A 27,543-nucleotide genomic window follows, 5' to 3' on the forward strand; every position below is an offset into this window, starting at 1 on the left:
TCTCAATGTGACAACTCATTGTTCATCTACACTCATGGGGCGGATGTGGCCTACCTTATGTTGTATGTGGATGACATCATATTGACAGCTTCATCACAACATCTTCTTCAACATATTATTGGCTCCCTATAGAAGGAATTTGCCATGACTGATCTCGGTAATCTTCATTACTTCTTTGGAGTTTCTGCTCAACGGTCATCCATAGGCTCTTTCTTTCTCAAGCTAAATATGCTGCTGAAATTTTGTCCAAGGCAAACATGTCATCATGCAATCCTTGCCAAACTCTGCTTGAGGTTCATTCCAAACTGTTCGCACAAGATGGACCACCAGTAGCCAATCCTACACTATATCGTAGTCTTGTTGGTGCTTTACAATACTTGACTCTCACACGGACGGATATTGCTCATGTCGTTCAACAAGTTTGCTTATATATGCATGACCCCTGGGAGTCTCACTTTGCTCTCGTCAAACATATTTTGTGGTATATCAAAGGCACTAAGGAGTATGGTCTTGTTCTTTCTCGCAGCCAGTCACATGAGTTGGTTGTTTACTCGGATGCTGATTGGGCTGGCTGCCCAGACACCCGTCGCTCCACTTCTGGATACTGTGTGTTTCTTGGAGATAACCTTATATCATGGTCCTCCAAGCGCCAACACACCATGTCACGCTCTAGTGCTGAAGCTGAATACAGGGGTGTTGCTAATGCCATGGATGAGGCATGCTGGATTCATCAACTCTTGGGCGAGCTTCGTCATCCTCTAACTCGGGCTACTCTTGTTTATTGTGACAACATCAGTGTTGTGTATTTGTCCACAAATCCAGTTCATCACCAACAGACCAAGCATGTGGAGATTGATCTCCATTTTGTTCGGGAGTGAGTGGCCCTTGGAGCTGAGCGAGTTCTTCATGTTCTGATGTCCCTTCTAATGGAGATGGGGATCCGATCTTTCATCAGGTGATGGTAACTATCGTTGTGGCGGAGAATGACACACCAATCCGGCTTCAGATCGAAAGATCGAACCCTACAATCTTAGCACCATAGCTCCTCTGGTTATCAACCGAGTCATGGACCAGGTTGACCTCGCCAAGAAGGCTAATCCCTGCCTGCGCAACGAAGAACACAAGCAAGAACAAGAAAGAACGCAACCAAATTGCAGATGAATGATTAAACTCACGAAGTTGGGGTCTCACAAACCGATGAACGGCGAAACTATTCTTGATAGATTAATCTAAGCAAAACCCAAACCCTAATGGAGGGGCAGTGGCTGTTTATGAAGACTCTAGGGTCGTGCAAGACCCCTGGATGCGCCCCTAATGGGCCCAAACTCGATACATGGTCCAACGGACCAAAAGACGGTGTCGCAGCACCCTGGCAGATTCTAGATGCTGACTTGTTTCGATGATTCCCGTTGATTCTGAACAGATTTTGATGTGAAACCACTTGGATTGGCTTTCTTATCAAATTAGCTTTCCATCCATATGTGGATCATTGAAAACGGAGTCCGGATGCGTCCTGGGTAACCAGTTTAAGGCAGACTGCTCCTAGAGGCCGAGGAAGACTCGAATTCTTGTTGGACTGGGCCTCTGACTTGTGTTGGACGTCCTTGCTGGTCATCATCACCTCCACCACTTGCTCTAAGTCCTTCATGACCCTCTCCAATGTTCCTAAGCAGGATAACATCATTAGGTAGTAGTCTATTATCAAAAGTATGAAAAGTATCGCTTAAGAACGAGCTCACCTCTAAATTGAGTTGTCGCTTTCGAGCCGGGGTCATTGGACCTTGCATGACGGTTGGAGGATCAGCAGGTACCTCTAAAGAAGTGATGTCCTCATCATCCTCCCCCTCTTGAATTGGAGTCATCCTCGACTCAAGCTCATCTTCTTCTCCCAAATAAGGTTTCAAATCTGCAATGTTAAAGGTGGGACTAACCCCGAACTCGGGTGGCAATTCAAGTTTGTAGGCATTATCATTTATTTTCTCAATGATCTTATAAGGACCAGCTGCTCTTGGCATTAATTTAGACTTACGCAGCTCAGGAAATCTATCTTTTCTCAAATGTAACCAAACCAAATCACTCGGTTCAAGTTTAATCTCTTTTCTACCTTTACTACCAGCAATTCTATACTTTTCATTCATTCTTTCAATATTTGCTTTAGTTGTTTCGTGCAACTTACGAATAAAATCAGCATACTCTCTAGCATCACTATGTATTCTCTCAGTGGTAGGTAAAGGCAAAAGATCAATAGGAGCACGGGGTTAAAACCATACACTACCTGAAAAGGACTTTACTTGGTGGTGGAATGTTCCGCCCTGTTATATGCAAACTCCACATGCGGCAAACACTCTTCCCACATCTTCAAATTATGCTTCAAAATGGCTCTCAACATGGTGGACAATGTTTAATTCATAACCTCAGTTGGCACATCAGTTTGGGGATGACATGTTGTAGAAAACAACAGCTTGGTCTCCAATTTATTCCACAACGTGCGCCAAAAATGACTCAAGAATTTTGCATCGTGATCTGAAACAATAGTAGAAGGCATACCATGCAAGCGAATGGTTTCTTGAAAGAAAAGGTCAGCAATATGAACAGCATCGTCGCTCTTATGACAAGGAATAAAATGTGCCATCTTAGAAAAACGATCGACCACCACAAAAATACTATCCCTTCCCCTCTTAGTCCTTGGCAATCCCAACACAAAATCCATAGATATATCTGCCCAAGGAGTAGAAGGAATAGGAAGAGGCATATACAAACCATGTGGGTTCAACCGCGACTTAGCTTTTTGACATATGGCACACCGAGCCACGTACCGCTCTACATCTCGCCTCATCCTTAGCCAAAAGAAGTGTGTGGACAGCACCTCCTCCGTCTTCTTGGCACCAAAATGTCCCATCAATCCACCTCCATGTGCCTCCTGCAACAACAAAAGACGAACGGAACCAATTGGAATGCATAGGCGGTTAGCTCTAAACAAAAACCCATCATTGATCATAAACTTATTCCATGCACGTCCCTCTCTACAATTAAGCAACACATCCTTAAAATCAGGATCAAGCGCATATTGTTCTTTAATAGATTGAAGACCAAAAATTCGGCAATCAAGTTGGGACAGCAATGTATATCTTCTAGACAAAGCATCAGCAATCACATTATCCTTCCCTTTCTTGTGTTTGATAATATAAGGAAAAGATTCAATAAATTCAACCCATTTAGCATGCCTACGATTCAGATTATTTTGAGAGCGAAGATACTTAAGCAATTCATGATCAGAATGAATAACAAATTCTTTAGGCCATGTCTCTAAAGAACGAACAAGCGCATACAATTCTTTATCATACGTGGAATAAGTAAGAACAGGACCATGCAATTTTTCACTAAAGTAAGCAACTGGTTTACCATCTTGCATCAAAATACCACCAATGCCAACTCCACTAGCATCACATTCTAGCTCAAAAGTCTTACCAAAGTTTGGAAGTTGCAGCAATGGTGCGTGTGTAAGCTTGTCCTTCAAAGTGTCAAAGGACTCCTCTTGTGCCTCTCCCCAATAAAACACCACTCCTTTCTTTGTCAACTCATGCAATGGGGCAGCAATGGTGCTGAAATCTTTGACGAAACGGCGATAGAATCCTGCAAGACCAAGAAAACTCCTCACCTGTGTGATGGTTTGGGGAACCGGCTAGCTCTTTATGGCTTCAATTTTCATCTCGTCTACCTCAATTCCCTGTGGAGTTACAATATAGCCAAGAAAAGAAACTCGATTCGTGCAAAAGATGCACTTCTCAAGGTTATCAAATAGACATGCATCACGTAAAGCATTAAAAACAGCACGTAAGTGATCCATATGTTCATCAAAAGACTTGCTGTAAATCAATATATCATCAAAGTAAACTACCACAAAATGTCCAATAAAAGCTCTTAAAACCTCATTCATTAAGCGCATGAAAGTGCTAGGTGCATTTGTCAAACCAAAAGGCATTACTAACCACTCATACAACCCGAATTTAGTTTTAAACGCAGTTTTCCATTCATCTACAAGTTTCATTCTAATTTGGTGGTAGCCACTTCGTAAGTCAATCTTAGTGAAAATTATAGAACCACACAACTCATCTAGCATATCGTCTAGCCTAGGAATAGGATGACGATACCGAATAGTAATATTATTGATGGCTCTACAATCAACACACATACGCCAAGTTCCATCTTTCTTAGGAACCAAAAGTACAGGAATGGCACAAGGACTAAGGCTTTCACGTACATACCCGCAGTCCAAAAGATCTTGGACTTATCGCTGAATTTCCTTAGTCTCCTCAGGATTGGTTCGATAAGCAGCACGGTTGGGCAAGGCTGCTCCCGGAATCAAAACGATTTGATGCTCTATCCCTCTCATAGGTGGCAGCCCCGGGGGTATCTCAGCTAGAAAAATGTCCTCATACTCCTATAAAAGGTTAGTGACAGCAGGAGGCACCGAGCTAACAATATCATCAAGCGAAAACATAGCTCGTTTGTATACCAAAGCATAGCAAATATCATCATCAGAAATTTCAGCAAAGTCACATTTTGTTGCAAGCATAACCCCACCCTTCAATTTAATCCCCTCAGCCTTAGAAATAGATGTAGACTTATACTTTTTAGGTGGGAAAATAGAATTAGCAACTTACTGATTTTTAGATTGGACATCATTCAAACTAACAGCGCATTCTCTATCAGCTTGTATAATTTGAGCAGGGGTCAAAGGTACCAAAGTAATTTTCTTTCCTTTATGCACAAAAGTGTATTTATTACTTCTACCATGGTGTGTAGCATCATTATCATGTTCCCAAGGATGACCCAATAAGAGTGAACAAGCTTGCATAGGTACCACATCACAATCAACAGAATCAGCATAAGAACCAATGGAAAATAAAACTCTGCAAGTTTGTGTTACCTTTGCTTTACCTAAGTCATTTAGCCATTGAATATGGTATGGACATGGGTGTGGCCGTGTGGTTAAGCCAAGCTTCTTGACCAAATCAGAGCTCACCAAATTATTGCAGCTACCTCTGTCAATAATGACACGTGCGCGACGGTCGCTGATGACGAAGAAAATCTAGAACAAGTTATGGCGTTGTAGCTTCTTAGGTTGCTGGACTTATGAGCTGAGCACCCACTGTACAATGATGCTCCTATAAGCCACCGTGGCCTCGTCACCAAGGACTTCACCATCCTCCTCATCTGCATCTTGGTCTTCTTCATCCTCATTGTCAGAGGTACAGATGTAACCATCTTCTATAGCAATATATGCCCACTGACTTGGGCAGTCCTTCTACACATGGCCAATGCCATGGCAGCGGTGGCACTGAATGCCTGAAGTGCGTCCCATCGATGCAACGGATGAGGAACTCTTGGTAGGCACATGCAAAGAATTTTTACCTGAATCTGAAGGTCAAGCGGGAGGTGCCTTAGGTGTAGCAGAAACTCTAGAGGCTGTTGGTCGCTTGCTCGCTGGAGGAGGTGGCCGAAAGGTGGTTGGCTTGGTCAGCCCCGATGATGGTGCCGAGCGTGGCGTGTATGTGATGCTGACCTTGCTCTTGCCCTGTTGTTCACGCCCCTACAATTCCTTTTCTGCAAGCATAGCAAACTGAAACAACTGGTTGACAGTATTAAATTCTTTATAATCAATAATGTCCTGAATCTCACGCCTCAAACCCGAATAAAAGCGACAAATGGCATCTTCATTTCCCTCCACAACACTATAGTGCATCAATCCCTTTTGGAGCTCACTATAGTAATCCTGTACAGATTTATCTCCTTGTTCTAAACGCATTAATTTCTTACGCAAGTCTCTATGATAAGAAGGAGGAACAAAACGATCACGCATAGCTACCTTAAGTTCTTCCCACGTACTAGCTAAAGCATCCTGTGCAGCTAGCCCATTCCACCAAATAATGGCAAAATCCTTAAACTCACTAGTAGCTTGTCTAACTCTATGCTGCTCAGGTACAAGGTGGGCACTAAACTTTTGTTCTACCATCATCTCCCAATCAAGATATCCCTCAGCATCATAATGACCCGAAAAAGATGGTATTGTGAACTTAATTTTAGCATAAGGATCATCGGGCACACGGTGATTATTACCTTGACGGTGGTGGTGGACACCACCCATACCTGTCGTGTTACGGCGAAGACGTTGTCGTAATCTCTCTTGTCGGAAAGCTGCTCGATCCATGTTTCCAGCGGCATCATGCACCGTATCCTCTTGCAAGAGACCATCGGTGTTGCTGCTGGAGGCGTCATTGTTGTTGACCACCACCAATGTTTCCAACTCAGTAACCTTATCAGTTAGTGTGGAAATTCGTTTGTCCAACCTCTCCATGTTGTTGCCAATGTTGAGTTCAATGAGTCTGTCAGTGACGGCCTTCTTAACGGCCTCATTCATCCTTTTTTGGGCATCATCTACAATAGCTTATAGTTGCTCTTGACTGACACACTCATTGAAACCCTTAGGGTTGTTATCTCCAGTCTGTTCATCTCCTGCCATTGAAAACACAAAAACAAGAACAAACGGTAAAAGTTATCCCTACCAAATGACTACGTGGTTGCAGTGGTGTCACTTTTCACAGCAAGTGGAAGCGTCTTACCAAGCTCTTACAAAGTTCTTACCGACACAAGTAGTGGGCGGTACAACCGGTGGCTAGTTTGTGATACCTATGAGGCAGTGGTACTGAGATTGCAAGGCCCTTTGTCTGTACTGATCTAAAGAGTTTGTGGAGCTTGGAAGGCACACAAAGAGTAATATGTATATCTGGCACACAAGTCAGTAACAGAAAGTAATGTTGAATTATAGTCCAAAGTACCTGTTCTCATTGCTGGTCTAAAATGTTCCAAGTACCAGGTGTGTGACAAAAGTATGGTGGATAGCAAGGTGACAGGTGTATAAAAAACAAGTATGGTGGATGAAAACAACAACACAAACAAGGAACCAAACAGCACACGCTAACACAGCTCACTTTGGTCTTCTCTATGCGCTCCTCTAAATATTGTTCCTCTTTTACCCCTCTCTTTTTTTCTATTTTTTGGGCTATCGTTGTTTTTTTGGGAAATTTTGACTTTTTTATTTTATTTTTTTTGATATTTTTCCTTTACTTAGGAGCACAAACGAAGTAACCACAGAAAATATGAGCTCAAACAAGTGAAAGACGTGACCTATGGAATTTTTAGAAAACTGGATCAAAATCGACAAAAACCTTGTGACCACGAAAAGAGGATCTTGTGACCACTTTTTGACCAATTTAAAAATCTCCAACCTCAGCAAAACGGGAACATTGAAAATGGAGTTCGTATGCGAAAACAGATCTAAAATTTTTTTCTGATCGATTTGCATATATGGAACGTTGAAAACGGAGTTCGTATGCGAAAACTAGACCAGTTTTAAGAATTGGCTCCGAATTAGAGGACAAAACGGAAACAATGTGTGCAAAATTGATCATAGCAGCCAATATTTGATGGAAACGATGGGGAAAAACATACGAACTGGACTCTAACACGACCTAACCAGCAACAAGACCTCGACTAGGACACAAACTCAACACGACGGACTCTAAAACTAAAATATGCAAAGGCTATGGCGCGGAAGGTTCTAGGACAGAAAAAACAAGTATGGCACTGGGCTATGGGACGAATGCGAAACACTCAAAACTAGGGAATAAAAGTGAACCTGACGGTATACCTTAGCTCTGATTACCACTTAATGGAGATGGGGATCCCGATCTTCCATCAGGTGATGGTAACTATCGTTGTGGCGGAGAATGACACACCGATCCGGCTTTAGATCGAAAGATCAAACCCTGCAATCTTAGCACCACAGCTCCTCTGGTTATCAACCGAGTTACGGACCAGGTTGACCTCGCCAAGAAGGCTAATCCCTGCCTGCGCAACGAAGAACACAAGCAAGAACAAGAAAGAACGCAACCAAATTGCAGATGAATGATTAAACTCACGAAGTTGGGGTCTCACAAACCGATGAACGGTGAAACTATTCTTGACAGATTAATCTAAGCAAAACCCGAACCCTAATGGAGGGGCGGCGGCTGTTTATGAAGACTCTAGGGTCATGCAAGACCCCTAGACGCGCCCCTAATGGGCCCAAACTCGATACATGGTCCAACGGACCAAAAGACGGTGTCGCCGCACCCTGGCAGATTCTGGATGCTGACTTGTTTCAATGATTCCCATTGATTCCGAATAGCTTTTGATGTGAAACCACTTGGATTGGCTTCCTTATCAAATTATCTTTCCATCCATATGTGGATCATTGAAAACGGAGTCTGGATGCGTCCTGGGTGACCAGTTTAAGGCAGACTGCTCCTGGAGGCCGAGGCAGACTCGAATTCTTGTTGAACTGGGCCTCCGACTTGTGTTGGACGTCCTTGTTGGTCATCATCACCTCCACCACTTCCTCTAAGTCCTTCAAGACCTCTCCAATGTTCCTAAGCAAGATAACATCATTAGGTAGTAGTCTATTCTCAAAAGTATGAAAAGTATCGCTTAAGAACGAGCTCACCTCTAAATTGAGTTGTCGCTTTCGAGCCCGGGTCATTGGAACTTGCATGACGGTTGGAGGATCAGCGGATACCTCTGAAGAAGTGATGTCCTCATCACCTTCAATATGCTGACATATTCACTAAGGGGCTGCCATCCACCATCTTCATCAACTTTCGGTCCAGTCTCAACATTCGCTACTCTCTCGTTTGACACTGCACGAGGGTATTAGAATGCGAATAGCCTAGAATGTCATAAGTCTAGAATGAAGAGTCCCGTCATATGAAGAGTCATGTAGTCCATATGAAGAGTCATGTAATCCCTTATATAAACTGCTGATCAATGAATGGAAAGTGCTAAGACAGTTTCTATCAATTCTATTAGTAGCAATCCAATGTCTTCTGAGAAGCTGCACAGGGCGCTGAGAATTATTCATGATTCTAATTCTATAAGCAAAAAAGAATTGGCCTTTCAATGGCTGGCTCCGGCTTTCAATATAGACGCTCCTGACTTGAACTCTTATCCCCTAAAATTTTCACTAAAATTGTATCAGAAAATTATATTGCACCCAAAGATATAAACTAATAGTTTATCTAAGTTAATTAAATACACTAACGTTGTCATGACTGTGAGAAAACGAAATCTTTTTGGCCATTTCTCAGTCAGTGACACGTTAACTGGTAACCTAGGATTCCTAGGCTGCTATTTCAGATTTGCTTTGATAGCAAAACTTCTTCGGTATCTCAAATTCCCGTGGGACATAGCACTGCAAATACATATAGATGAATGATCTTTTTCTCCAATACCTCTAGAAGATTTTTTTGTCACTAATATGCAAGTTCTAACTCCGCCTATGGTGGGGCACCTTTGGTGTCCCAGAATAGCAGGTCCCAAGCCCTGGTAAAGGAGGAGGGTTATGTTAGGCACGGCGAACCAATGTAAAAACTTGTTGATGCAAAAGTGGATCTGCAAACACAAAGGGCTAATATCCGAATCGATATCCAAAGCGTGCCAGTCAATTTGACCTGTTAATCGACAAGGATGAAGATACGAGCACTTTGGTCCTGACAACAGCGATACGCCCAGAAGTCACGGCCAAGAGGTACTCACGCGGAACTCGAGAATCACCGACGGTCGCACTGAAGCAATGCAACTCGCCGAATCAATGAGAACTCGTAAAAAGGAAAAATATGCAAATTGACGAAGTCGCCGAAAAGTAAGTAGATGCAAATAGGAGTAAAAATTGGTTTTGATATTGATTGATTATTTATTACATTGCCCCTCAATCTATATTTATACCCTGATCTAAAGAGACATAACCAAATACAACTAGGACACCAAGTCCATATCTAAGGAAACACGTGACTCTTACATGAATCATACTCTAACAAATATAGAAAAGGAAATCAACTCCTATCTATTTCCCCGTCCGCCTCAATTACGATGGAAATCTCACCGACCTCCTTTCCATCGGCATACGTCCTGTTTCATCGGCAGTAGTCTTCAAGCCTTCCTTCATCAGCATCGACAGTAACATCTTCAACCTTATCGGTAACGCCCGAGTCTAAATCAACCTTTCCATTGATCACCACCATTCATTGGCAACCATCTTTATAAGCTGATTTTCATCGGCTATCAGCGTATATAATAACTTTCCTCCTGCCGATTAGCCCACTCTGATCATTTTGACACGTGCAAAAAATGGTGTCAACACATGCCCCCCAATTTCGGAGTATAAAACCATTAATGCTCCGAAATTTACTCCAGATAACGTTGGCCTTCGCCCAATTACCGTAACTCATCCTTCAAGCCAAAACTTGATCTGTTATCAAATCTAATCAAATCTAATCCTGATTCACGCACCTCAGTAAATATCGCACAATTGCCAACCACTCTTGCCTTGATTATGGTTAAGATACCAAAACAATAATCTATCGGCAAGATCCTAACATAATAATGCCGCCACTTTCAGAATTAAAATATCCTGTACCGATATCTCTTCCAAGTCATGATTACTTGCCATCAAATCATCTGTACAATCCCTTGATTATCGTGCGAACAGTTACCATATCCATCTGAACCACCTCGACCTACATGCGCGCGGCATAGAGATAAGTCCAAAATACCCCTACTCCAAGCGGCTTATAAATAGATTTCTCCGGAACGCTCGTCTTCTACCCTCAGACTCCAATCTTTGACATTCTCTCTTTCCGGCGGCGACTCCGACGAACAACTGCGCGACCTCAACCAACAAGAACTTTTCTCCAGCGTCAACCTCGAGTCTCCGGCTCGTGCCCCCATCTACCTCAAGATAATGGCAATCAACTTCGACGTCCCTACGGTTCGTACCACTTCCGTTACCTTTTACCTCGATTCCTCTGGTCTTTGCGAGTTCATACAGTTGGTAATTTTTTTTCTTTTCTTTTGTTCTTCGGATCCTCTAAACTTAGGAACTACGCAACAAATTAGTTATTCCAACCGATCAGCCGCTTGTCCAATGCCTAGGACCAATGGGCAACCCAGATCCAACTGATCTGATTAATGCAGAGGTTAACAGAATCCCTTTTAGAGCCCAAAATTTCTCTCTGAATTTATGGAAAGATACATTCCGATCTTGGCCCAAAACCACCAAAGGGTGGAAAGATTGGTACTTGAGGGTCAATAGGTCGATGCAAGTACACTGGGCAGAACGGAAGCTAGACCAATGCATTAGGCTATCTATTGCCGATATGCAAAAGAACGAGTCAATGATGATTGCAGCTGCTTACTTCTGGTCAGACACAACAAACACTTTTATGTTTGGACATGGCCCAGCTACTCCCACACTTGCCGATGTCTACATGCTCACTGACTTGGATATTTCAACTACCGATGAAGGCTCCATCTATGGTAGAAAATCTGAATATAGGGTGAATACCCACAACATCGGCGGTTGGACAGGATACATTCAAGAATGCTAGAAGACCAGGACAGTTAACCAGAGGGAACATGCCACATTCTTGAATATGTGGTTAGAAAAATTTATCTTCTGTGGTCGATCAGTAGGACCAACCAACGCCTTCCTCCCCGCGGCTGAACTCTTGGCCAATGGTGTAAGGTTCCCTCTTGGCCGATACCTTCTGAGCTCCACTTATCATCTTCTTCATCAAGTGTCTTAGAAACTTTTGCTTGGCGAACCCATCGGCAACTTAGGAGGCCCGTGGTGGTTTATCAACATGTGGCTGAATGCCCATATGCACAAACGTTTGCAATGGGACTTCTTTGCCCAACAATTCCCACGAGAAATTGCTGAAGACCACGTGCTTGGGGATGAGGAATCAGCAACACGCTCATCCCTCAATTTTGGTGAAGCCATAATTGTCCTCCCTAGAACAGAGGCCAATGAAGACCAGATCGGCAGATTCTTCCAAAGCTTCTACAATGGTCTTTCTCATGATCATAGGGCCTGGGTACCTTATATTGACGAAGAAAACAGATTCCCCCTTCTTTTCAACTTTGCCAATGACACTCTGAATCAGGATAATGAACTCATGATGGCCATCATTACTCCCAGGGCAATCCCAGTAAACACATTCGGTAGCGGGAAAAACACCAATATCACGTATGAATTTTACAACCCATCGGCAGTATCCCGTCAATTGGCTTCTGGGCAACTGCCAATCAAACTTTGTTTTGCAGATGTGATCAAACCTAGAGAAACAATCACCTGCGGAACAGATTGGAGCAGGGTAGTGCGACTCTCCCCCGATGCCGATACTACAGATGTCGATATATCCGTCTGGACGCCAGTATCTTTCATCACCGAATCATATAAGCAATGGTGGCGAGAGTGGAGGGAACAACTGTTTGCAACATCTGCTCACACATATCGGCACATGATCGACCCTGAATACGCCATTCCCGATGACGCAGTAAGTTTCTTTTAACTTCCTTCTGCTTTTTCCTTTCATATATTGGTAACTAACTTTCTCGTGATAGGTTAACAACCCAGCACCATCTATGAGCAAAAGTGGAAAACCCTTCGATCTTCGGCCTGTTTCCCCGATATCACCGATCGGCTACAACGCCCCCACCTTAGCTGCTTTGACTCACCCGAAGACCCGTGCCAAGACCATCACCTCCAAGTCCAAATTGGCTATAGCTAGGGCCACTCCATTGGCTGCTGCTACAACCCTGATCAAGGCATTCAAGGTAACAACCCTGTTTATTTCTACTCATGCAGATCACAAACTGTATTAACATTAATCATCAGGGTGTAAGAGCCGCTGCTGGATCGTCATCGGCAATTCCTCCGATATCAAGCACCACTACTTCTGACAAACCTTCAGAGGTATTCCTTTGATTTTACATTTTATCTGTTAAATATCATACCTTACACTTGTTTTGCAGCAATAAATGGGTACATCGGCAAGCGTACCAGATGTCCAAGCTCCACAACCAACAAGTGCCGATGCCCCCCAACCAACCGTTGCTGAGGCCCAAGCAAAGCGCAAAGCCTTAACAGATGCCGAGGCACAGCCAAAATGACAGAAGTCCATGCCGATCCCCACATCTGCCCCAATGTCTGCAATTCAGCCAGAATCAGTCGATGCAACTGAGCAAGCAGTTAATCCTCCTGTACAGGACATACCATCGGTCATCATACCCCAAGAGCCAACCACCGATGAGGCCACAGAGGATATCCCATCGGCAAGCTCAGCCGATCCTCCACACGGCATACTCCAGGCTGCTTCCTCCAGCCAAGTACAGGAAATTGCCTTGAAACAGGTAAGCCGATTGACCTAGTCAATTTATAATATTCATACTTATCCTTAACTGACCTCTTTTTCTTTTCCTCAGGAACAAGACTCCCCAAACAGCCTATTTTTCTTTGCCATTGACGTTTCTGATGATGATGGAGAGGAAACAAGTTCTTCCCTTGCACTGGGAACAATATCGGCAGAAATTAAGTCCAAGTTGGAAGCTCTCCTGAACTTGTTACAGCAGGATACCGCCCAACTGGTAGATGACTCGGACCCCGCAAAGGCAATTTTCAAAACAATCCGTGGCTAGGTCCCTGCCGATGTTGAAGAAGTACTCTTCCCAGCAGCCCATTTAGAAAGCCGCCAACTGCAATATCAACGGGCTGCTCAACGCATTGCCGATAGAGCAGCCCAGGCTCAACTCAAAGAAGAGATGCTACAACTGAAACAAATTGCCGATGAGAAGCACAAGGGCATCGGCAACTTGCAGACTTCGGGCGCTGAACTTAAGCAGAAAATCTTAGATTTATCGGCAAAGAAGATGGCTCTATTGGCTGAATTGAAAGAAGTCGAGGCAGCCTTAACTCATGCTCAACAAGAAGAAAGCCAGCTACCCAATGCCATCAAGGCCCTTCAGCAAGAAAGAGACACCCAGGCTCGCAAAGCCTTGGCCATGAAGAAAAAACTCAAGCCTGTAGAGGGTGCTGCCGATGAAGACATCAAAGAAATGAAGAAAGCCGACCAGATTCGCCTACATGCGATATTGGCTATCCAATCCTTGTTAAACTTGTAAATCTTGTCTATTGCATCGGCACTTTACGAGACATGGACATCCTTGTATAATTCTAGCCGATAGGACTATTATCGGCACTTATACTTTTATGCATCCATCCAGATACTAGGGTAATATTTCTTTAAATATTTTCCATTTAATGCTCTGGGAAACATGACCCCTTCGAGGGTTTCTAGAATATATGCGTTACCAGGAATAGACTGATTTATCCGATATGGACCTTCCCAATTAGGAGACCACTTTCCAAACTTTGAACTTTTAGTCCCAATCGGTAAAATCAATTTCTAGACCAGATCTCCATCGACAAACTCCTTTACCTTCACCTTCTTGTCATACCATCTGGCTACTCTTTTCTTATTTTCTTCGATGCTAACTAAAGCCCTTAATCGATGACCCGCCACATCTTCCAACTCATCCTTCATAAGAGTATCATAATCATCGGCTGTCAGCTGATTTTGAGAACGTATTCGCCTAGAGCCAATTTTAATTTCCTAAGGTAATACTGCGTCGTGTCCATATACTAACTGATAAGGCGTTACTTTGGTTGCACCATGACATGACATCCGATATGACCACAAGGCTTCATTTAATACTATATGCCACCTCTTAGGATTTTCTTTAATTTTGCGCTTAATGAGTTTGATGATCCCTTTGTTAGAAGCCTCAGCCTGACCATTAGCTTGAGCATAATATGGAGAAGAATTTAAAACTTTAATTCCCATACCTACAACAAACTCATCAAATTCTCCCGATGTAAACATAGTACCCTGATCGGTAGTGATAGTTTGAGGAATACCAAATCGGTAAACAATATGCTCTTTCACAAAATCAATCATATTAGCCGATGTCACCTTTTTTAAAGGAATTGCCTCAACCCATTTTGTGAAATAATTGGTAGCAACCAGAATAAATTTATGTCCTTTGCTCGATGGCGGATAAATCTGACCGATGAGATCGATAGCCCATCCCCGGAACGGCCAAGGTTTAATTATAGGGTTCATAGCCGATGCAGGCGCTCTTTGAACATTACCAAACTTTTGACACCCCTGACATCCTTTAAAATACTTAAAACAATCTTCAAGAATAGTCGACCAATAGTATCCATTCCTTCTGATCGTCCACTTCATCTTGAAAGTCGATTGATGTGCTCCACACACTCCTTCATGAATTTCACCCATCAAGCTTTTCGATTCATCACTGCTAACACATCTGAGTAAAACTCCATCTATAGTTCGATAATATAATTCATCATCGAGGAGCACATACTTGGTAGCTTGAAACCTTATACGTCTTTCAACCTTTTTATATGGATCCTTTAAATAATCGACAATCTCCTTTCTCCAGTCATCGGTATTGACCGCCGATGTTAGCACTTCCTGAATAGGCTGATACCCTGAAGCATGCTGAGCTAGTCGATTAGCCTCTTCATTATGAAGTCGAGAAATATGTTCAAGACGAAAATCTCTAAACCCTTTCAACAATTGCAAACATCTTTCATAATACAAAATTAAAACTTTACTTCGGCATTCATAAATCCCAGCCAATTGATTTATAACTAGCATAGAATCACCAAAGATTTCAACAACATCAGCACGTATCTCCTTCAGCAATTCTAACCCTTTTATCAAGGCTTGGTATTCAGCCTGATTGTTTGTCGACGTAGCAACAATCGGCAATGAAAACTCATACTTCCTTCCTTGAGGTGAAATCAACACAATGCCGATACCTGCTCCTTCACCACATGTGGACCCATCGAAGAAAAGTGTCCAAGGAGCAACCTCTAGAGAGTCCACTGTATTACAATGCTGAGTGACAAAATCAGCCATAACCTGCCCCTTAACTGCCTTAGTCGATTCGTAACGTAGTTCAAATTCTGATAATGCTAAAATCCACTTGCCGAGTCTACCACTTAATATTGGCATCGACAGCATATACTTGACTACGTCGTCTTTGCATATGACCGTACATTCGGCAGATAACAAATAATGTCTTAATTTGACACAAGAGAAGTATAAACACAGACATAATTTTTCGATGGCTGAATACCTTGTCTCAGCATCCACTAATCTTCTGCTCAAATAATAAATAACATGTTCTTTCCCTTCAAATTCTTGAATAAGAGCTGAACCGATAACGGTATCATCAGTTGACAAATACAACCTAAAAGGTTTCCCGTGTTGAGGTGGAACTAGCACTAGAGGATTTGTTAAATATTTCTTAATTTCATCTAGGGCTAACTGCTGCTCAGCTCCCCATACAAATTCCTGATCGGCCTTCAATTTAAGTAATGGACTGAAAGCCTTGATCCTTCCTGATAGATTAGATATGAATCTTCTAATGAAATTAAGCTTACCGATCAAAGATTGCAATTCAGTTTTATTGGCAGGAGCAACCACCTTGTTAATAGCATCAATAGACTTCCTACTGATTTCGATGCCCCGCTGATGCACCATAAAACCCAAAAATTGACCTGCCAATACACCAAATGCACATTTATTAGGATTCATCTTCAATCCATGCTTCCTTGTGCACTCCAGTATCTTTCATAAATCGGCTAGATGTTTTGTGATATCTCCAGACTTAATCACTACGTCATCAATGTAGATCTCCACTAATGTGCCGATGTATTCATGAAAAATAAAGTTCATAGCTCTTTAATAAGAGCGCCGGCATTTTTCAAACCAAACATCATGACTACCCACTCAAACAACCCTACATGACCTGGACATCTGAAAGCAGTCTTGGGAATATCTTCTTTAGCCATGAATATTTGATTGTAACCTGCATTACCATCCATGAAGCTGATAATTTGATGTCCGGCTGCAGCATCAATCAACAAATCAGCAATTGGCATTGGATAGCCATCCATCGGTATGGCTTTATTAAGATTCCTGAAATCAATACAAACACGAAGTTTTCTATTTTTCTTATAAACAGGAACCACATTAGAGATCCACTCTGCATATTGACACTGCCGAATAAACTTTGCCTCAATTAATTTAGTTATTTCGGCCTTAATGTCAGGAAGTATATTAGGGTTGCATCGGCGCGCTGGCTGCTGATGTGGCCGAAATCTAGATTTGATAGGTAACCGATGTTCAACTATCGATTGGTCTAATCCAGGCATCTCAGTATAATCCCAAGCAAAACAATCTTTATACTCTTTTAACAAATCAGTTATTTGCTGCTTACACTTGGAATCTAACTTAGCACTAATAAAAGTAGGTCTTGGCCTATCGCCATCACCAATATCTACTACTAAATCATCTGCCGATGTGAACCCTTAACCTAATTTTCCATCATCGGCAAACCTATCCATTAAAACTCTTCTTCAGAACCGACTGCTTGGATCGGTGGAATTTCATAATCAACCACTCTAAGGAATTCTTTTTCCCAAACTTCTCCTGATATGCATTTAGTTCGCTCATAAGTATCTGATTCTGCCGATGCGATGATATAAGAAGAATCACCAGGAACAACCTCAATCTTAACCCAATCCACTGTATGAGGCATTGATGCATTGTAGAAGGAACACAACAATTAGCATGAATCCAATCCCTCCCCAGAAGCAGATTATATGCACCCTTGCCATTAATAACAAAGAACGTCGTCGGCAAGGTTTTGCTGCCGATGGTCAATTCAACGCATACTGCCCCTTTAGCCGGTGACACATTGCCTTCAAAATCCTTCAGCATCATATTGGTTTTGGTCAAGTCTTGATCTCCCTTACCAAGTTTCCGATACATCACATAAGGCATAATATTAATCGCAGCCCCTCCGTCGATAAGTATCTTAGATACAGGCTGCCCATCAACTCTACCTTTCACAAACAAAGCCTTAAGATGCTATCTCTCGTCATCAGTAGGTTTCTCAAAAACAGCCATCATTGGATCTAGTGTCAACTGAGCTACTTGATCAGAGAGAATAACTTCTTCCTCATTATCAGATAGTGCCAAAAACTCCATCGGCAACATGAATACCATATTAACATCCGCCGATGGACCCTTATTTTTGTGTTTTACTTGCCACTGCTGATGACCGGACCTCTCATTGGAGGAATTTTCCTCTCGGTATAAATCCTCCTGATGCTCATGTTGCATCCTTCTTTTCTGTGTCTTTGTCAGACCCTCCGGGCACCATCGAGGAAACTTGGTCTTCCAAACTGGCTGATAACAGGTCCCAGTTGATTCTACACGGCGTATATTAGGGTCCCTGTAGAATATTTCTTCATCAGGAACTCTTGCATTTGCCATCTCCTCAAGCTCCTCTTGATTCCTTGGAAAATATCCAGCGCGTTTACCAAGCCTTTCATGTATACTAAGTCTGCCCCCAGCCGATCATGCACTGATACTCTGCCTCTGATTGGCTCATTGATAAATAAACCCTGATTGCCAGGTTGAAACCTCCTTTCTGACCGATTGACCCCATAATAACCATTGCACTCAGGGCAATTTTCAACAGTTGGCAATTTAATACCTTCTTCCCAACAATGGATGAAAAACGGGCACCTCCAATGATTTTTATGCCGATACCATTCTTCCCGACGTCTCTCTTCTTGCTGTTGTCGATATCGGTCCTTACGCTGATGCCAATCCTCCTGCTGCCTTCGATGGGTAATCACAATGCCAGATCGAGGAGGGTTTTTGGAACTACTGCTTTCTCCCAGCAAACCCTTACTTTTTGCATCATCGGTAGTTATCTGATGTTGGGGATCCACTGATGCATTTTTCTCAGCAGCTTCTGACGTCAATACCTTGGTCTTCCCTTTGGCCTCCAACATATTTGCTGGAAAAGGGTGTTGATCAATTTTCATCGGCTTCTGGGCCTTGGAAGTACCAAACTTAATTCTCCCAGATTCAATAGCCGATTGTAACTGTTGCCTGAACACCTTGCACACATTTGTACTGTGTGAAGTTGCATTGTGCCATTTGCAGTACAAGATCTTCTTCAACTCTTCTGCCGATGGGATCACATGATTAGGTGACAGCTTAATTTGGCCCTCTTGAAGCAGAAGATCGAATATCTTGTCGGCCTTGGTGATATCAAAGGTAAACTTTTCTGGTTCTTTCTGACCAAAGGGACAAGATATCGGCTTTTAATTCTTAACCCACTCAGCTAAGCCGATAACTGGTTCTTCATCAGAATCAGAATCTCCTACTTCTTCAACAAATGATACTTTTTTACTCTAATTCTTTTTAGGCTCAAAAACCCTAGTATCTTGATCAGAGATCCTTTGCACAAGATGACTGAGGCTTTCAAACTCCTGAGAAGCATATTTGTCTTTAAGATGTGGCAATAACCCTTGGAAAGCCAGATCGGCAAGCTGCCGATCATCCAGCACCAGACTGTAGCACTTATTTTTTACATCTCGTAGCCTTTGCACAAAGCTTTCTACCGATTCATCATTATGCTGTCTCAATTTTACTAAATCGGTAAGCTTCTTTTCATGGATTCCAGCAAAGAAATACTTATGAAATTGTTTTTTTAGATCAACCCAAGTAATAATAGAATTTGGTGGTAATGAAATGAACCATGTAAATGCCGATCCAGACAAAGATGATGAAAATAATCGAACTCTTAATTCATCTCTGCTAGCTGCCTCTCCACATTGAATAATGAAGCGATTGACGTGTTCCATTGTTGATGTATCATCTTGCCCAGAGAATTTAGTGAAATCTGGTACCTTGTACCGATTTGGGAGAGGAATTAAATCATATGCAGGAGGGTATGGAGTCCGATAAGAATAAGCATTGACCTTGGGCTTTATCCCAAACTGATCCTTCATAATTTTTGCTATCTTATCGGCCCAAAAAGCATCAGCCTCCTGCTGACGAACTGGCTGAATTTCTACAGGAGGTGCCTGCTGATATCCCTCCACATATCTTTGTGGCCCATGATCTCCAGCAATCGGCATATTTGCCATTACTTGTGGTCCATTAACCTGTTGGAAAGGATTCATCGGCTGAGCTGCTGATGCTTGATTCTGGAAACCAGCTTGCATATGACCTTGTTGAATCCCTGCAACCTGCTGATTTTGCTGAACTGTATGTTGAACAGGTAACTGTCCTGACCAACCATTATTAGAACTTATCGGTACAAAACTTACCGATGGCTGGTAATTTGCTGACATTGTTGGATAATTATAACTAGCTTGAGGCATGAACTGAACCCCAGTTTGACTCATAACAGGGGCTTTCTGCTGCATCGGCAGTAAGCTTGCCGATGGACTTGAATTGGGTGTTTGAACCAAAGGCATCTGGAAACCTCCTGGAGTTGGTTGCACAGTAGTTGCTGTGGCATATTGAGGCACTTGAGCCATCGGCGAAACAGTCAATGGTATAGGAGCTTTTCCTACTGCATCAAACACTTGAGGTAACCCAGGATTGAAAGCAGATGACTCCGGAGGCATACCATATCCCCACCAATTAGCAGGAATCTGGCTATTCTGAGACACAGGGCCTGACATAGCTGATGCCGCTAGATCTATATTAAGCTGAACTTGTCCTTCTGGTAGTACCAGATCTGATCGTATCGGTGTAGATTGAATATTAGGTAAGCCTGCCGATACTGGAGGAGAAGTAACTTCTGTACCCACAACGGCCGAGGGAGCCGATGGAGTATTGACAGATGCCGGCTCTGGTTGGTGATAGGCAGGCCCAACGTAATGCGGTGATGCTTGTCCTTCTTTGAGAGTTCAAACCATAGCATTATGAACAGTATTGGACAGCACATTGGAATGATTAATCAAAGCATGATTTACTGCAGAATTAACCATCTCTTGAAGTTTACCAGGATTGGAGTCAAAGGTAACCTGCCGAGGCAACGACAAATCTTGCTTCTGGATGACTTGTCCACTCTTGTTCAGGCTAAACGATTTCAGACAAAGCTGCTTGTATTCTTCTACAGCCTTTTCCATAGCCTGCCTCTGCTCTTCCTTAAGATCTTCTTTTGATACCGCGATAATGTTCCCTGAATCGATCTCGGAATTGAACATATTGATCGGATTGATTGGTCCCACCGGGCGTGCCAAAAGATGTGTTGATGCAAAAGTGGATCTGCAAACACAAAGGGCTAATACCCGAATTGATATCCAAAGCGTGCCAGTCGATTTGACCTGTTAATCGACAAGGATGAAGATACGAGCACTTTGGTCCTGACAACAGCGATACGCCCAGAAGTCACGACCAAGAGGTACTCACACGGAACTCGAGAATCACCGACGGTCGCACTGAAGCAATGCAACTCGCCGAATCAATGAGAACTCGTAAAAAGGAAAAATATGCAAATTGACGAAGTCGCCGAAAAGTAAGTAGATGCAAATAGGAGTAAAAATTGGTTTTGATATTGATTGATTATTTATTACATTGCCCCTCAATCTATATTTATACCCTGATCTAAAGAGACATAACCAAATACAACTAGGACACCAAGTCCATATCTAAGGAAACACGTGACTCTTACATGAATCATACTCTAACAAATATAGAAAAGGAAATCAACCCCTATCTATTTCCCTATCCGCCTCAATTACGATGGAAATCTCACCGACCTCCTTTCCATCGGCATACTTCCTGTTTCATCGGCAGTAGTCTTCAAACCTTCCTTCATCGGCATCGACAATAACATCTTCAACCTTATCGGCAACGCCCGAGTCTAAATCAACCTTTCCATCGATCACCACCATTCATCGGCAACCATCTTTACAAGCTGATTTTCATCGGCTATCAGCGTATACAGTAACTTTCCTCCTGCCGATTAGCCCACTCTGATCATTTTGACACGTGCAAAAAATGGTGTCAACAAAACTTATCCACTTTAATGGAGATGAAACCCAAAAGAATCCCATTGGGGCGTAACCCTCTTAGCGACACGCCATGTCAGAACCCGGGTATGGTGTTAAATGAGCAAGGGCCAGGTCGTCACCCCCATGAAGCACCGTGTCGCGATCTAGACACGGTGTCAAGTGAGCAAGGATCGGGTCATCGCATCCTTAGTGGCACCCCACATCGGCGCTCGGATGTGGTGCAAAATGGGCAAGGGTCTTCACACCTACCTCAGCGGGTGCGAAGGGTGAATAAGCTAGTCGAGCCAACTAGGATCCGTTTAGGTAGCTGTAATGTAGAGTCCCTTATAGGTAAGTTAAGAGAGTTAGTGGACACAATGGTTAGGAGGCGTGTAAATGTCTTATGTGTCCAAGAGACTAAATGGAAGGGGCAGAAGGCGAAGGAGGTGGACAATACCGGCTTCAAGCTCTGGTACACAGGGACAACTTTAAATAAAAATAGAGTAGGAGTTTTGATTGATAAAAGCCTCAAGGATGGTGTGGTGGAGGTGAGAAGGCAAGGGGATAGGATCATCTTAGTTAAACTTGTCATTAGTGATATGGTCTTAAACGTAATTAGTGCTTATGCCCCCCAAGTAGGCCATGATGAGAGTGCTAAGTGGCTTTTCTGGGAAGACTTAGATCGCTTGTTTAGAGTTGTCCCTAATAGCGAGAAGCTCTTTATAGGAGGTGATCTTAATGGCCATGTAGGTACATCAAGTGCAGGTTTTGAGGCAGTTCATTTGGGTTTCGGATATGGTAGTAGGAACCAAGAGGGAGAGGAAGTCTTAGACTTCGCCATAGCTTTTCATCTGATGATAGCTAACACTTTCTTCCGTAAGAGATAGTCCCATTTAGTGACCTTTAGTAGCTGCCAGTACTCTAGTTTAAATCGACTTTGTCCTTACAAGGAGGGATAAACGAACATGCATGGACTGTAAGGTGATACCTAGAGAATGTGTGGTTGCTCAACACAAGCTGGTGGTGGCTGACTTCCGCTTTCTGGTGCAAGCTCATGGGAACAAACAAGCTAGGGTTACTAGAATGAAGTGGTGGAAATTAGAAAGGGAGGCATCAAAGGTCTTTAAGGAAAAGGTCATTGAAGAGGGCCCTTGGAATGATGAAGGCGATGCAAACAGCAGTGGGAGAAGATGGCAACATGAGTTCGGAAGGTTGCTTTAGAGGTGCTTGGAGTGACCAAAGGGAGCGGATGTGACTCGATAGACATTTGGTGGTGGAATGAAGATGTGTAAAAGGCTATTAAGGAAAAGGAGTGCTATAAGTGCTTGTATCATGACAGGTGTGCAAACAACATAGAGAAGTACAAGGTGGCAAAGAAAACTGCAAAACGAGCAGTGAGTGAGGTAAAGGGCGGGCCTATGAGAACCTTTACCGATGTTTGAGTATGAAGGAAGAAGAGAAGAACATTTATAGAATGGCTTCTCGCGATAGGAAGATAAGGAACTTCAACCAAGTCAAGTGCGTAAAGGATGAGAGGGAGCAGCTCTTGGTGAAAGAGGATGAGATCAGACATAGATGGCAAAAGTAATTTGATAAATTATTCAATGGTGAGAACAAGAACACCACCGTTCAGCTAGACGACTCGTTTGATGACACTAACAGGCGCTTTGTGCGTAGAATTCAAGAATCGGAGGTCAGAGAAGCCTTGAAAAGGATGAAAGGGGGCAAAGCGATGGGCCCTGATGGTATCCCAATCAAGGTGTGGAGATATCTTGGGGATATAGCCATAGTATGGCTAACCAAGATGTTCAACAATATCTTTCGATCAAATAAGAATATCTTTCGATCGAATAAGATGCCTGAGGAGTGGAGAAGAAGCATATTGGTACCAATCTACAAGAACAAGGGAGATATCCAAAGTTGTACTAATTATCGGGGAATTAAGTTGATGAGCCATACTATGAAGTTATGGGAGAGAGTCATTAAGCAGCACCTGTGAGGAATGAAGCAGAAATCAACAAACCAATTTGATTTCATGCGCGGAAGGTCAACCACAGAAGCAATCTTCTTAATAAGATAGGTTATGGAGCAGTTTAGAGAGCAGAAGAAGGACCTCTACTTGGTTTTCATTGACTTGGAGAAGACTTATGACAAGGTACCAAGAAATATTATGTGGTGGTCTTTGGACAAACATAAAGTCCCATCAAAGTATGTGACCCTCATCAAGGACATGTACAACAATGTTGTGACTAGTGTTTGAACAAACGATGGTAACACAGATTACTTTCCGATTAAAATTAGACTTCATCAAGGGTCAGCCTTAAGCCCGTATCTTTGTCTTGGTAATGGATGAGGTTACTAGGAATATACAAGGGGATATCCCTTGGTGTATGTTGTTCGCTGATGATGTAGCGTTAGTGGACGAAAGCCAGGCAAGAGTAAATAGGAAACTAGAGTTATGACGGCAGACCCTTGAGTCTAAAGATTTTAGATTGAGCAGAACTAAAACCGAATACATGAGATGCGACTTTGGCGGAGTTGTATAGGAGGGAGATGTGAGTTTGGAAGGTTTAGTAGTGCCTAAGAAGGATATCTTTCGGTATCTGGGATCAATGCTACAGAGAGATAGAGATATTGACGCTCCTGACTTGAACTCTTATCCCCTAAAATTTTCACTAAAACTGTATCAGAAAATTATATTGCACCCAAAGATATAAACTAATAGTTTATCTAAGTTAATTAAATACACTAGCGCTGTCATGACTCTGAGAAAGCGAAGTCTTTTTTGGCCATTTCTCAGTCAGTGACGCATTAACTGGTAACCTAGGATTCCTAGGCTGCTGTTTCTGCTTTGCTTTGATAGCAAAACTTCTTCGGTATCTCAAATTCACGTGCGACATAGCACCGCAAATACCTATAGATTGGTCTTTTTCTCCAATACCTCTAGAAGTTTTTTGTCACTAATATGCAAGTTTCAGTCTCAAAATATCACATGGTCCAATTATTGAAAAGCAACCAGACCACATTCAAGTGCTCAAGCACAACATGTGAAGAGATAAAACGTGTCCAAGGTGTGCAGTTTTGACCAGGTAAGATGGAACATAATTCAGTGATGACCTTGACCCTATTAATCACTTCTTTTCTTTCTGAGGCACAACACAACTACTTCCTCGTACTCTTAGACTAGTTTCACATTCTCGGAAACAAAAACTCTTAGACCAGTTTCTTAGCATATTCTTGCTCAGATAGTGAGCTGGAAACTTTTCAACACAACATACTTTCACATGGAAAACAACAATGCTTCAATCAATATTTTGCCATGGAAAACGAATGTACTCCCTCCGTTCCAAATTATAAGTCGCTTTGACTTTTTTGGTTCATCCATTTTGCTATGTATCTAGACATATTATTATATCTAGATACATAGCAAAATGGATGTACCAAAAAAGTCAAAGCGACTTATAATTTGGAACGGAGGGAGTACTCCCTAAGTACTTTCCAAACTGAAAGGGAGGTGCTGGAAAAAACTTACCAAAGTAGTTGCATTGCAAGAACATTTGAGGAGGGAGTGTGGAGCCAAAATCGTTAATTCATCTCTGTATTTAGCAGTATCCTGGAAGGATGAATGCATGAAAAATAAACTTGGCGAGGGCACCTTTTTTAGACAATCGAAAAAAGTTCCAGCATCCTCTTTCAAATATGTATCAGTCCACAATTATTACCGTAGCAACCTAAACAGAAAAACAGCAAGACACTACGTGCTCTCTGATATGACTGCAAAGCAAAGTTGCACTACATCGCAAGTAGTACAATTGAAAGTTCAAAGTCCCCACCATGAGGCTGGAATAGTGGAAATGTAATTCCACCATGAGAATGAGAATGTCCAACAGAAGCCATAAGGTAAAAGCACATGCCTTGTGTCCCTAAGACTTTCTCTGAACTTTTAGTGCCATCAATTGGTCAAAAGGAATCATGCATCCAATAGTACAGTCACATATGAGCAAATCAGTCATCATCATAAAAGACTTCTAGCACACATAGTCTTCACAAAGTCTCTGTCTCAGTTAGCTACCATGAATAAGAATGGTTGGAGGTTGGAATAATCCATCAATGTATATTCATCATTCAACCATGCTAAGGCAACTGAAAGTAACTGAATTGCTTGGAACAACGGACAAGGCATGAGTACAAATACCTCAAACCTCTCCTCGTCAATGGCCTTCTTCATCAACCGGCGGAGGCGCAGCACGGGCTCCTCCTCCTCGAACGACGTCAGCGAATCCCTCAGCCTCGCTGCTTCCTTGTAATCCTGCACAACCAATCCCATGTTGCAGGTCAACGAAGAGTCCAAATTTGAGCGAATGTTGATATTGCAAAATTTCTATCTCGGCCTTAGTACCACAAATTGGGTGGCCACAGCGAGCTGCTGCTTTAGCATGGCGTACTTCTGGCTCCTCATCAGCAGCGACGCGACCACCTTCTCCTTCTTCTCCCTCTGCACCACCTCCTCCCTCTCCTCATCCCTTCCCGGCGAATTCGAGCTCTAATTAGCGTCCGAGGCCACTGCTGACGCCACCAGCGCACGGCATGCTGCAGTGAATCTACCCTGCGGCCACCTCGCGGATCTTGGCCTCGGCCCCGTCCACGGCGCCTGCGACCTTAGACCCGCCCACTGCATCCTCCTCTTCCTTCTCCCAAAACTACTATGACCTTCATGGGTCACCCCTGTATTAGATGCTCGGCTTTGTTCATTCCTGGCTTCGCTGGTATCAGTAGAAAATTCTTCAGATGGAGACATTTCGTCCCATGGTGGTGTCTTAAAAAAAGATGCATAATAGAAGAGTCCACTAGTTAATTTATTTATCGATATATATTCTAATTCTTATTTTTATGTCACTAACTTTTGTCTAGCAAGGAGGTCTTACCGTAAACTAGTCTTTTCATAAAAGTCATATGCATGAATAGGCATTATATACATACCATGCTACTCAACAGAAAGTCTGAAGTATCCCTACGCTTCCTCTATCTTCCAAAGTTGGTAGTCTAAAACAAATTATTACATACATACCCCCACAACACACACACAATACACACACACATACACACACACGTGCGCGCACGCACCTGAGAGTTTAATGGCTTGTAGCTCAATTGAATTGCATTGGTGTTCATAATAATTTATACCAATGCATGAATTCTGATGACCAGTCGGGGTTTCGTTCCTCAATATTTTTCAAGGCATTCTATTTCTCTACAACCTCATCTCCTCCTTCCAGCATCTTAACAATTTCAGACATCTTCGGATGGTGGCAAGGTTTGTATATTGTGCAGAGCAAAGCAATTTAAACCATCTCCTCTAATTCAGCACTATCATAGTTGTTTCTTAGCTTTTGGTCCACAAACAACCTTAGATGATTTTGTTCAAGAAGTACTTTGGCCTAAAACATGAAGGTACAACTGTGTGGGGAGGGAAGTTCATAGTCTGCCATTGATGGTGGCATATGTTAGGAAGTATTGTTTGCACTTGCTCGGTTAGTAGGCTGAGTTGGTAGCTGAATCATGTTGTTTTGTTGTTGTTTTGCTAAGTGTTGTTATCCTTCTCTCTCCCCCTTGTTATGTACTACTCTGGCCTTCAAGGGGCACCCCTGTATTTGGTGCTCGGCTCCCACCATTCCTGGCTTCACCGGTATCAGTGGAAAATT

The 27,543-nt window shown here is 42.7% G+C and overlaps 1 protein-coding gene across 1 annotated transcript in view; it reads right to left on the minus strand.

Moving 5' to 3' along the window:
* LOC136514854 (uncharacterized) overlaps window positions 1-26,536 on the minus strand; it is a 50,069-nt gene extending 23,533 nt beyond the window's left edge. The window contains exons 1-4 of the mRNA XM_066508559.1: window positions 26,241-26,536; window positions 26,037-26,150; window positions 25,374-25,454; window positions 8,913-9,049 (exon numbers count right to left, since the gene is read on the minus strand). Coding sequence (XP_066364656.1) covers window positions 8,913-9,049; window positions 25,374-25,454; window positions 26,037-26,150; window positions 26,241-26,300 — 392 coding nt within the window. The 5' untranslated portion in view covers window positions 26,301-26,536. The remainder of the gene's footprint in view (window positions 1-8,912; window positions 9,050-25,373; window positions 25,455-26,036; window positions 26,151-26,240) is intronic.
* Window positions 26,537-27,543: the final 1,007 nt, after the last annotated feature.

This window comes from Miscanthus floridulus, chromosome 17 (genome assembly GCF_019320115.1).
Source record: "Miscanthus floridulus cultivar M001 chromosome 17, ASM1932011v1, whole genome shotgun sequence".
In the NCBI taxonomy this organism is placed as follows: Eukaryota; Viridiplantae; Streptophyta; class Magnoliopsida; order Poales; family Poaceae; genus Miscanthus; species Miscanthus floridulus.